This window comes from Nyctereutes procyonoides, unplaced genomic scaffold (assembly GCF_905146905.1).
Source record: "Nyctereutes procyonoides isolate TBG_1078 unplaced genomic scaffold, NYPRO_anot_genome, whole genome shotgun sequence".
NCBI classification, from domain to species: Eukaryota; Metazoa; Chordata; class Mammalia; order Carnivora; family Canidae; genus Nyctereutes; species Nyctereutes procyonoides.
Window position 1 is genome coordinate 21,477,361 of NW_026575142.1, and position 13,095 is coordinate 21,490,455.

Here is a 13,095-nt window from a genome sequence, read left to right on the forward strand (position 1 = left end):
TGCCATGACACTTCACACTTGTCTGTCGGAAACAAAGATAAAATTTAAAGTGATTTGAAGCTTTTGTTTTAGTTTTAAGAAAGCATTTCTTTGCTCTTTAGTAGGCTTTTTTTCTCTTTTTTGGATGCTGTTTTGAAGTGATTTAAGAGGGCTTCTCTCCTATTTTTCTACCTACATAGAAGTGGTGTTCAGTCATTGTCATTCACTTTCTAATGCCTGAAAAATACTGCAGAACGTTTCAAAGTGGATTTGTATCTATAAAGTTTTAATAGTATATTTTAATATAGCATTTTAGATGGATTTATGAAGTTTTAAAAATAAGGTCTTTAAAAGAATTATGATGAATTTATGAGGCAGTTACCTAGGGTCATTTATCACATGGTAATCCACAAAGTATCTGAATTCAGTTTGAGTGACAGTTCCTAGTATCAGTGTTTTTGAGTATTGCAGCACAGAGTCCCTAGTTACAGAATTAATCTGTTTCTTTTTGATATTTAAAATGTATAAGTTACTTAGTAGAATCATTCAGTTGGTTAAAATCCAATTGGTTTTAGAATGACTTTAAAGAGGAGGAGTCAATAGAAAGTTAATTAGGTGCCATCAGCAACTTTTCACCTCCTCTTTAGCATTCTTCTTTTCCTCTCAGTTATCCATCTAAGCATCTTGTATCTTCATGCTGACCTCTTCCCTACTAAAGTCTGTGTTTAGTTAGGTATCTGCCTTTAAAAAAAAGAAACCAGGAAGTTTCTGCAAGATGTGATTAACTGATAATCAAACATCCCTTTTAGGGTTATTCGGATTATTGTAATATAATCCTTTAACATAATGAGACTTAATTGGGGGGATGGTGTATGATGGTGCATCCAAATTGGATGGGAATGTATAAATTTAAAAAGATCATTAATATAATTTTCAGAAAAGCCAGATTCTATAATAAGAAAATTTTAGTTCTGTTACCAGAGGAGGATATAAGGTGAGAACCCATAGCTGCATCTGATCCTCTGGACTTTGTTTATTTGCTTTTTTATATGTTATCTGAAGTTTCAATAGAATATCCAGAAATCATCTTTGAAGGAATCAAAAATATGTCTTCTGTTTTCTCACGTACTCTAGTCTAGCTTTATTTGAAGAAATTCTTCTTAATATTACCAGAATATTTTACCGTTGCTGTCATGTGTTAGACATTTGATATTATAGTTCTGTGAAATTTTCTGCAACTTTTGTATGTTATTTTTCCTTTCTACCTTGATAGGCTGGGCTTTTCTTGCATGTAAATTACTGCTTGGTTGGTGATCACAGATGTTACCCAAAGTGCTTTTTGTTAGCATTTGTCATAACTGTTCAAATACAGTTTGGCTTTTCTACCCTTGTTGTTTTATTTCCTTTTTTTGGGACGATCCAAATTCAAATGATTTTGTTACTTTCATGTGAGGCTAAGATTGATATAATTTAAAATAATGCCCATTATTTTCATTCCCCTTACACTCAAAATGTGGTTATTTTCACTTAATTACCAAATATTTATTGAACACATTTCAAAATAAAAGAATTTGAGGCAGTTGAAATATGAGAGCTGCAGGAACATGAGAGAGGATTTTAGTGGATCTGGACAAAATGAACAGGGCATAAGTAGGCTCAGCAGAGGCAGCAGGGGATGCTCCTCCAGTGGGAGCTGTAGGAGGAGGCAGAGGCAGTGCTTGCAGAGGAAGAGCATCAACTTCGGATCAGGAATGTGGCTGCTCTTCAAATCCTGAGATGTTCACTATTCTGAACTTCAGGTTCCTTTTCTGAAAGATGGAAATATAATTTGTTCAATTAGACGGTGATATTACTTTATCACAGGCCTGGTGGCTTCAAACAACAGAAATGCAATTTGTAACAGTTCTGGAAGTGAGAAGTCCACAACTAATGTCACTGGGCTGAACTCAAGATGATGGCAGACTCTTTCTGGGTCATTAGAGGGAATCCTTCCCTTCCTTCTCCCAGCTTCTGGTGGTTGCCATCATTCCTTGGCTTGTGTCCCTGTCACTTGAATCTGCCTCTGTGGTCACATTGCCCTTTCCTCTTCTGTCTGGGTCATATCTCTTTCTGTCTTATAAAGGTCTCCTTTTAATTGGATTTCAAGACGACTTGGATAATTCAGGATAATCTTGGTCTCTTTAAGTTAATGACATCTGCAAAGACTTTGCCATATGAGGCAACATTTATAGGCTCCAGATATTGTTGGGGCCACTATTCAGCCTACTGAAAATACTATAAATGAGTTACATACAGATGTAAAATATTCTCAATTGAAGATTCAGACCTACTCTCATTTCTGCAACATGCTGGTGAGGCATTAAGTCCCAGGACAGGTGTTTGTTTAACTCTTGTCCAGCTTTTCATATTCTGGAAACTCTAGTTCCTCTCCAGTTTATTGACTCTCCCATAAAGCCACTTAAGTTCACGGTCTTCTCTTAGCTCTTGGATGTGCCTGATGGGTTGGGGGGGGTGGTACTGTTGCCATGTTCTTTCTCCGTAGTGAGATGTTATGAACTCATCTGTCTGATGTTGTCCTCAGCTATGGCTTTTCCACCATGCTAGGTATAGGGTATCTGTTGGAAGCTAGATGTCTCCTAAGGCTGCCCTCTGGTTTGGGCCACATGCCACCATTAAATATATCTGCTGTTTTATCACCATCAACTCAATCACTATGGAAACGTTCTCATTCTGGAAGGACACAGGATACAGGGTCACTTGGGACCTACACTGTCCACTTTTATCTAGCTCAGTCTATCCTTTCCTCCACCAACCTCTTAACTGCAGCTCTTCTCAGAAGACAGAAGGTGGGTTCCTGTATGAGGCAATCGAGAATTATCTAGCCATGATTCTCTCCAAGCACTTATATTTGTTAAAGATTGATAAGGTCTATTGTGAACTCAAAAGTAAAGAGAATGCACTTCTGTAAGTTTTTCCCTCTGCTCCGCACAGTGTATCTTGAGGGCAGAACATAGGATTCTTTAGTGATAGAGGTGATCGGTACCAAGAAACATAGGTTGATAAAACAAACAAGCAAATATCTTGCTCACTACCTTGAAATTTTCTTCCTCTGCAGTTGCAAAAAAAATATGGATATCATGCTTAACATTTAGTATGTTTAATGTGAACCTATGTTTCATAAGCCTGAAATACCAGCTGGTTTGTGTAAGAAGTAGACAAAACTAAGACTAGAGAGGTTGTTAGGGATATGATTCCCCACTGGATATCTCAGTGCCACTGACTCTCCCCAACCTACTTCTCTTACAGTTTTTCAGACTCATTAATAGCAACACAATCCTTCCAACCATTTGGGTGGAGAACTTGGTATTTTCCCTAACCACCCTCTCTTCATGTCCGATTTGTCAGCAGCTCCTGTTGGCGTTACCGTCAGCATATATCCAGAGTCTGCCTGTTTCCTACATTTCCACTGCTACTGCTCTAATCCAAGCCATATAATCTGTCCTCTCATTAATTGCAGTATTCTACACCAAATGGTCTTGCGTCTACCCTTAAGCCTTTTAAAATCAGCTTTCCTCCATAGCCAGTGCAATCCAATGAAAATATAAGTTCATGTTATTTCTCTGTTCAAAATGCCTTCTCATCTGACTCCAAGGCAAAGCCAGAACTCCACTATGAACTGTAAGGCTTTATCCAGTCTTCCCAGCTCATCACCATTGCTTCTCTAACCTCTTCTCCTCATACTTGGCCCTTTGGTCACTCAGCTTCGGCCACATCAACCTCCTTGCAGTATTTCAAACATAGAGCCTTGCTCTTGCCTCAGAAGCTTTGTTTTGGTTCTTCCTATGGGTCTCTGTTTCGCTCATGCTCCCTTCTCCTTTGGGTCTTTGTTCAAACATTACCTTCTCAATGAGACCTATTCTGGCAAGCTTTTGAAAATGAATTCTTTTCTCCTAAGGCCTCCTCTCTCCTAAAGCCCTGCTCTATTTTTCTTTGTAGTGTTTATCACTGTCTTTTAAGATTTACATTTCATTTATAGTCTGTCTTCCCATTAGAACGAAAGCTTCAGGAGGCAGTGGTTTTTAACTGTATGCGTTACTAAATTCTAAACCCCAAGATGAATGATGATGCGTGGTAGGCCTTCAATAAATATTTGTCAAATGGATAAATGAATGGTATAGCTGCCAGACTACATAGATGTATCCCACAGCAAGTAGGAAGTGGACAAGCTTTTTGAACAAGTGTCACATTGACACACATGTTTTATGAGGTTTGCTATGGTATCAGTGTCCAGGTTGGATCGGAAGAATGAGAGACCAGAAGTTTGGGGATTAGTTAAGGAAAGGTGAAAGTCTGGGATGCCTGGGTGGCTCAGTGGTTGAGCGTCTGCCTTCAGCTCAGGGTGTGATCCTGCGGTCCCAGAATCCAGTCCTGTATCGGGCTCCCTGCATGGAGCCTGCTTCTACCTCTGCCTCTGTCTCTGCCTCTCTCTCTGTCTCTCTGTGTTTCTCATGCATAAATAAATAAAATCTTTTTTTTTAAAGGAAAGGTGAAGGTCTAAATTGGGATCGTGACAGTGGGAATGAGTGAGGGGTTGTTGAGAGACATTTGAAGGAAAAATCCCTGGTATCTGGGAATAGCAGAAGTGGAAGGGTATAGGAGTGGGTCTAAAAATGCAATGGAGAAAGGAGAATTTAGGAAAAAGAGGAAGAAGGAAGATGACTTTTCAAGTTTATTTTTTATTTTGATAAAATGTACATCACGTAACATTTACCATTTTAAGGGTATATAGTTCATTGGCATTATGTACATTATATTGTACAACCATCACCACTACCCATCTGCAGAACATTTTTATCTTCTCATAGTGAAACTCTGAACCCGTTAAACAATAACTCCTTGCTCCCCAGTTCCTGCAACCACCATTTTATTTTTTGTGTCTATGAATTTCTTCCAGGTATCACACATACATGGAATCATACAATATCTGTACTTAGGTCTTTTTATATATATAGTATCTTTGAGGTCCATCCATGTTGTAGCATGTGTCAGAATTTCATTCCTTTTTAAGGCTGTTCCTTTGAATTCCATTGTATGTACTACATGTTGTTTGTCCGTTCATCTGTTGGTGGACATGAGGGTGTTTCTACCCATTAAATGATGCTACTATGAACAGTGGTGTACAAACATCTGTTCTAGTCACTGCTTTCATTTCTTTTTGTGATATGCTAAGAATTGGCATTGCTGGCATCGATGTTTTAGGGGAACCACCGTACTGACTTTAGATTTAGACAAAGTCTTGAGGTGGTGGAAAGTCTAACAGTTGAGACTAGAGCATGAATAAAAGCACCTGTAGCCTTTGATTTCATCTCAAGGACCTTGATAGATGGGATGGCTGAAGGTAGGGTGAATTAGTTGAAGAAAGGGAAAGAAAAGATTTGAGCCCAGAATTGCATCTTAGAAGAGAGGAGGAGCTATAGGAGCTCGTCAGTGAGACTGAAAAAGAGCAATTGGAGTTAGGAACAGAACCCAGAGTGTTCATGCACACTTAGCTCAAACTCATCCATATTCATGGAGAATTCTTACAAGAACTTCTTTCAGATGAATAAGCTTCTATTTAAGTATGACATTACTTTCAAGGGTTTGGGTGTTGTAGGCAACAGATCACTACTGAGTGTTGAATGTTTGAGACACAGATACTTTTCAAAAAGATCCTAGAAGCACCTAAAAAAGGCAGAGCATTCCTATCTATATCCCTTTGTTGGCTGCTCTTCACTTCCTGTTTTGCATTAGTAATTTCACAGTAAATTTTCTTTAACCTTTTACCGAAATATGACATACCATAAGAAAAGTGAACAAGCCATATGTGGACAACCTCAGTGAACTCTCAGATGTTGCAGAAACTTGGATATCCAACACCCAGAACAAACAGTATCTCCCACACCCAGTAGTTCCCTCGTGCCTGTGCTCCCTCATCCACTATCCCCATTATCCTGATTTCTAGCACCACAGATTGATTTTACCTGTGTTGAACTTTATTTGTCACTTTATTTAAGTACTCTCTGTATCTGACTCCTTTCATTTAATACCATGTTTGTAAAATTCACCCATACAGTTGTGTGTTGTTGTAGTATGTGTTTTCCGTTATTTCCATTATTTATTTATTCTCATGGTGATAGGCATTTGGGTAGTTTCCAGTGTGGGGCTATTATGAATAGCACTGCTATGGATATCAAGTTTCTTATTAAAATAGTAGGAGTCGTGCATGTAACGTTTCCCTCTGTAAAGTTGTTTTTGCTTATTTCATTTAAGTACCTTTCCTCCTAAGTGCCTTCCCACCCTACCCAAAGTATATTTGCTTGAACATTAGTTCTGAAAGCATAAAGTACCACAAGAAATTAGATTTCTTAAAAATTGTATGTTCTTGCATTAAAATTTTTCCTTTTAAAGCATTTATTTTAACTTTTCTCAACGATCCAGACTATGTATCTTAAATGCATTTTGAACCTGTCAAAATTTTTCATCTCTTAATGGGGTGAATTGTTCAACCTTGAGGCAAATATTTTAATTTTGGCATCACGACGAATGGGAGAAAAAAGAATAGCTCCTGCATTCTTAACGCAGATTTATTATCAAACGTAATTATCATTTACATAGCAATAAAAGGAATTGAAAATTAGCAAAAAGTGCATTGTGATATTTTGTCATTTTTCTCCTCAGGTTACAATCTGCTTTGGTATAAAAAATCAACATTACTAATTCAAAATTGCTCAAAATACTATCAATCTAGCTAGTCTAGAATTGAGTTAAAATTTGCTATATTTAATAAAGATACTTACGTAATATGTTTTATATATTTGTATAGATAAATGTGTCCATATTTCTTTCTTTCTACCTATTTGTCTTTCTATCTATTCATTCATCTGTCCATCCATCCATTCATCCATCTATCCATCCATCTATTAACATACTCAAATAAACATTCCTTACAGAACGAACAATGGAAGATCATGAGCTGGTGATTGAAGTGCTATCTAACTGGGGAATGGAAGAAGAAAATAAACTATACTTTAGAAAAAATTATGCCAAATATGAATTCTTTAAAAACCCAATGGTAAGTGAAATCCCCATTAATAATTATGGGAAATAAATGAATTTGTTAAATGTTATGTTATTTGATATTATGTGAAGAAAAGAGTGACTATAAATCAAATGCAATTCCCTGTTTGGTAAATTGTAGATAAAAATTATGTTCCATGAGCATCACAGTCAAGTTTCTTCTTACTCTAACAGTGATTAGTCAGCATTATCACAGAAGTTCAGGTGAACCCTTTTGGGGAGCTATTTCTTCATTTTCTTGCTTTTTAAGAAAACTATTATACATTTAATTTTGGTTGAATAAATTATTAAGTATCCTTAAGCAGCTCCAAAATATTATAGTGTAACACTTTTCACAAAATTTAGGAAATTTAAATAAGAACATTTCTAAAGTGAAAACAGATTGCTGATTGTTGAGAGTGCTATAGTTTGGCCAAAAATTTAATATTGACATGAATCTTGCTGTTCCAAAATATATTTTTTCAGTGCAGTAATTACTGAGCTAAGTAGAAATGAGATAAAGACTAGAGCATTATCTAATAAATACTACTTTCGTTATAATTCTCTTTAAAAGAAAATAAATGTGTGTCACATTCTAGTGAAGACTGGGGATCTGGAGAAGTCAGAATAGCCTCTGGGCTCATTATTTTAAATTGTTTTTGTCTCTGCAGCTGTAGCATATTTTTACATGAAGTTTTGGATAATTGGATTGAAAGGATCTTTTATGAAAAATATATGATACACACTATAATAGAATATTTTCAAACCCTGAAAGACCTCTTATGGTCTCTTTTACTTGAACCTATTAATAAAAACATAATGGGATGATCTTTGACAGAGAAAATAAAAGAGTCCTAATAAAAATTAAATAGAATTAGAATTTGAAGGGAAACTATTTTCTTGTTGTGAATCTTTGTTAAAAGCAGGAATTTAGAAGTATAGTTGAAGGCATATGGTTTTAGTGCTTGGTTTTGGCTATATCTTCTTATTATTATTTGAACAAGGCTGTACACTCATTTTGTGGACCTAAAGAAGTGATTCTCAACCGGGGGCGATCTGACAATGTCTGGAGACATTTTTGCTTGTTTTATGAAGGTGGAGGGACAGAAGGTCTCCAAGTAGGTAGAGCCCAGGAATGCTGTAACTAATACTGACCACAGTATTAGACCAAATATTAATAGAACTGTTGTAAAACCCTGTCCTTGGAGGAAGTATTGTAGTCTGTATTTTCCTGAACTTGTCTGATCATAAAATTTACCTGGGGTAGGAGAGAGTACACAGGGCCCAGGACCTACCCAGACCTACTGAATCAGACACTCTCCAGGAATGAGACTGGGAATTCCTACTTTAAAACAAACTGCCTAGGGAAAATTTTACAATTGAACATGATTGGAAACAGAGTAGATTGAAAGGACTGGACTTTTAGCCTCCTGGCCCTACTATAAGTCTTGGCTCTTCTGCATTGGCTGTGACCTTACGTATACCTTTTACTTCTATGAGCCTTGAGTTTGTGACATGGATTGATAGTTCTTTAATACCTGCCAGAGTGGCCCCAGGACTCAGGGGAGAGATACAGGAACTAGCACGCTGTCCTCCTGAAGGCAGTGTTTTGTAATTTGACGAATGTGGCTCTCTCTGCATCCACATTGTTTGAGGTTGTTTGCTGATCTTTGGGCCCTACTCCTACCTTCTCATTGCGATACCTGGAAGTAGAATCCAAGGATTGGCATTTTAAAGAAGCATTTTTGGTGAATTTTCAGCACTCTGATAAAAAGAATTTTTGCTTTAGCTTACTATATTGGTCATAACTGAATCTTTTCTAGCATGGCTTTTGAGATAATGTAACCTGTATCTTTTCGTCAGTATTTTTTTCCAGAGCATATGGTGTCTTTTGCAACTGAAACCAATGGTGAAATATCCCCCACACAGATTTTGCAGGTAAAATAGATTTCCATTAAAGTATGTAAGTAACCGTGTCATAAGGGGAAACTTTAAGGTCCATATTTTTACATGCCCAGATTTTGAAATGTTATACCTCAACTGATTAATTTTTGCTGGAGGTGAAGATAAAAGGAAAAGAAAGAATAGGAAAAAAAAAAAAGAACAAAACCTGAAAAAAGAAGTCCCTAAATCAAGAAAGCCTCCTAACACCATTATTCTTTCTAGTTTCAGCCAATTGTCAAAGGATTTTTAATGTTTTTTAAAAAAATGTGTATCATGAAAGGAAACTCACAGAATTTTGTGCTGTGATGTGTTTAAAGATTATGTTAGTCTTTTTGAAAAATCAAAATCCCAGTAAATCATGGATGTTTTGCTAATGGATATTTAGTACTAAGTTTTATAATAAATATCCCCAATCCTATTTGTGATAAAATATTTAGCAATTAATCAAAAGGAGGAAAAAAGATATAAAAAATGTATAATTTATACACTGACGTGTCATAGCTATGTTGGACACTTGAACAGAACTCTAAAATGTCTTAGCTGAATTAAGAATACTAGTTATTTAATTATAAATCTTCGTTTTACATCTTTGGGGCTCATTGCATCTAAACTGACAGTGTCTTTATGTGATCGTTTTTAAAAGATATTTTCATTACAATAAGGTAAGGATTTTAATTCTCTTATTTTTTGTAGATCAGTAGATTTCACATCAGAAGCTCTGCAGCTGTTAACAGGTTAATGTTGAGCAATGTCTTTATAATGGTAGCTGTTTGGTCTAAGCCTCCAGGCATCCTCAAACCCACTCAGTATTCTCTAATCTTTAAAGAAGACAACTTTTAATATTTCCAATATAGGTACTACTTTGAATATATCGGCATTTAAATATATTGGTAAATATATTGGGTGAAATCTGTTTCCTATGGGCTTTTTAAGAAGTTATATTTCATTTTTGCTCTTCATAATATTTTAGAAATACAATTAGTCTCAAGAGATTTTCTTAAAAGCTGCTTATATTTGCTGCCAGGTTTCACAGACACCCCCTCAGAATATCAGGCTGAATGGCAGCTGTGCCTACAGACCCCCCAGCTCCCAGGCCCTCTCAGTGCTTCACTATTGGATTATGACAGGGTGGTGGGTTGGAGTTTTTATTCCACCTCCTTTCCCCAATTCTCCTATAATATAGTTATATTACTTTAATGTGAAATTACAAAAACCAGAAAAATCATAGCTTTGGAATCAGATAGTCCTGCATGTGCCTCTGACCTTTTTCTCTCCACTGAGGCAATGTTTCCACTTTTTAAAACATTTCTTCTCTTTCTAGTATGACCTCTTTGACTTCCTTTTTAAATTTTAATTGGTTTGGTTTAATAACTTGGAAAGCACTCAAACTAAAAAACCTACTTGCCTGTTTTGCATGTCAATTAATTAATAACTGTGGTTCATTAAATTAAAAAAATTTTAATAATTTACTTAAAAACATACATATCTATTCTCAGCATTTCCCTGAGTAGCCTTTTAAAATATGTCACATTGTTTTAGCTAGTAATTTCTCTTACTTCCAGTTTTTCCATTTTCCATTTGTTTATTCATAGAGATTTCTGTTTTTTTCTTTTAATGAGATGCTAATTCATTTCCACTGTCTCATTAAGGATGCTGAGCACAACCATTCATATAGAGCTATTCCTTTTCATTCTCATTTTCCTGACCAGCACGTGCCTACTGTCTCAGTTCATTATTACTGTGAAACAAACTATTCCAAACCTTAATGGCTTAAGTACTCACTCACATTTTGCCAACATTTTGTGGGTCAGGAATTTGGAAGGGGTTTAGCTGGGTGGGTCATCTCTGAGGCACATTGACTCTGGGGGTTGAGGATCCCCTTCTAAGATGGCTTTTCACTATGTGTCCCTGCCACCTCTTGGCCCCCCTCTCTCTCTCCACATGGGGTCTCTATCCTTAAGGGCTTTCCTAGTGCATTGGGCTTCTGACAGCAGAGCTCTCTCAGGGTGCTCACATTTCTTAGTGACCACTAGCTTCTAAGAATTAATGGGCATAGACCATCAGGCTAGTTAAGGACTAGAAGTAGAACTAGCTATCACTTCTACTATATTCCATTGGTCAAAGCAGTCATAATAAGCCTTGCCCAGATTCATGGGGGTAGAGAAACAGACTCCAGTTCTTCATGGTTGAGCGGTACAATCACTTTGCAGAAGAGCATGTGGGATGGAAGTATTGCAGTTCTCTTTGGAAAACACAATGTGTTATAGCCACCCACAACTGAGCACGAGAGAGGATAAAGAAAAGATTGTTTGCTTTATCTCATCAAGCAGGTGGACTCAGCTCAACTTTCTCAACAACTGAATAATTGAAGTCAAGACTGTGGTCTTTACTTATAGTGTAATGAAGTTGGTAGATTCTCAGGGAAAAATAATAGAAAATGATGAAAAGTATCAGGATGAGATATAGCTTTTCAAATAGACAATCAAATAACTTACCTTTTGGTATCTGGCTAAGTACTAACAGCTTAGAGTGTATATTTTGTGAACAGATTTTCATTTAGAACTTGCCTCAGGTTGTCAAAAAACTGACATCTTTCCTGTCCTATTTATATCACCATTTCTGTAATGGTATGTGTAAGTGGTATTAGATTTTATGTGTTTATGTTTAAAATCTTAACATGGTTAAGATATAAAGCTATAAAGCTACAATGTCTTCAATTCAGAGACAGTATGAGAATGTCTAACTTTTCTTCCAGATGTTTCTGAGTTCAAGCACATATCCTGAAATCCATGGCTTCTTACATGCAAAAGAACAGGGAAAGAAGTCCTGGAAAAAGATTTACTTCCTTCTAAGAAGATCTGGTTTATATTTTTCTACTAAAGGGACATCAAAGGTAATTGAAATGGCAATGATGTGTTACAAATTATAAGTTAAAGTAGGGATCCCTGGATGGCTCAGCGGTTTAGTGCCTGCTTTCGGCCCAGGGCGTGGTCCTGGAGTCTTGGGATCGAGTCCCACATCAGGCTCCCTGTATGGAGCCTGCTTCTCTCTATGCCTATGTCTTTGCGTCTCTCTCTCCTCTCTCTCTCTCTCATGAATAAATAAATAAAATCTTAAAAAAATTAAAGTGGGTTTTCCTTTGTTTTTATTAATTTATTACTTGATATGAAGAGTTGGTAAATTTATTTTAGATCCCAAACATTTGCCATAATCTGTTTAAAAACTGGCTATTTAGCTTTGTTTCCCACTAATTTCAACATACATCCTGGGATGGAATCTAGATGCTCTTATTTCGGTACCACGTACTATGCTCATTTCTTCTCCATCCCGAATTCAACAACCCCTTCGTCCTTACCCTAGGCTGCAGATTTTGAGATCCTACACAGTTCACGTCTCTTCTTTTCACCCCAGGTCATCCCTCTGATCTTGCCCACTTCTGAACTTCTGTTTCTGTTGATGCAGTTAGTAACACTCAGCTGAGTCTGTGATAGGTTCTAATTTCCTTTTGTGTGTGTGTTAGCTTTGTTTAGATTCCTACAGGAAGTTATATTATGATCAGGGGTGGATATATGCATTCATTTGTGTGCTTGTGTGCATACACCTGTGCATACAGTCACATAGACCCACTTGTGCAGATGCGCCTACACACACCTGCACTCGTCCATGTAATTCTCACAATGCTCAGCACTGTGTTGTCTGTATCTCTGTGTGTAGTCTAGTCAGTGTGATTTATGCTGTGTTTTATAAGTGCTGATGTTTTATGCAGTGCATTGATACCTTTTAAGTACAACGACTTTCGAGAGTTTTCATGGGTGGCTATTTTAATTCTGTTTTCATGCATCTCTTGTTGTCAGACAACATTGTTAACTCTTTGTGGGTAATTTGTCATTTTTCTCTGACCATTTTTCAAATATTATGAAAATCATTGGTGTTCAGTAATTTCCCTGACCATATTTTTTTATGCATTCAAATATATTATGATAAATCTTATGTGATTCTCAACATATGCATTCAATCTGCAAATTTTTATTTTTCTTTATGCTGGAAACTTTCATTCATTATTTATTTCTTACTCTC

At 36.6% G+C, this 13,095-nt stretch overlaps 1 protein-coding gene across 4 annotated transcripts in view; it reads left to right on the forward strand.

The window, feature by feature from the left end:
- GRB14 (growth factor receptor bound protein 14) overlaps positions 1-13,095 on the forward strand; it is a 115,944-nt gene that overhangs the window by 82,920 nt on the left and 19,929 nt on the right. For all 4 annotated transcript variants that reach the window (XR_008662151.1, XM_055308055.1, XM_055308053.1 and 1 more), the window contains 3 exons: positions 6,969-7,090; positions 8,938-9,012; positions 11,774-11,911. Coding sequence is in view for 3 of the 4 variants with exons in the window: in XM_055308055.1 (XP_055164030.1) it covers positions 6,969-7,090; positions 8,938-9,012; positions 11,774-11,911 (335 nt within the window). In the remaining variant the exon portion in view is untranslated. The remainder of the gene's footprint in view (positions 1-6,968; positions 7,091-8,937; positions 9,013-11,773; positions 11,912-13,095) is intronic.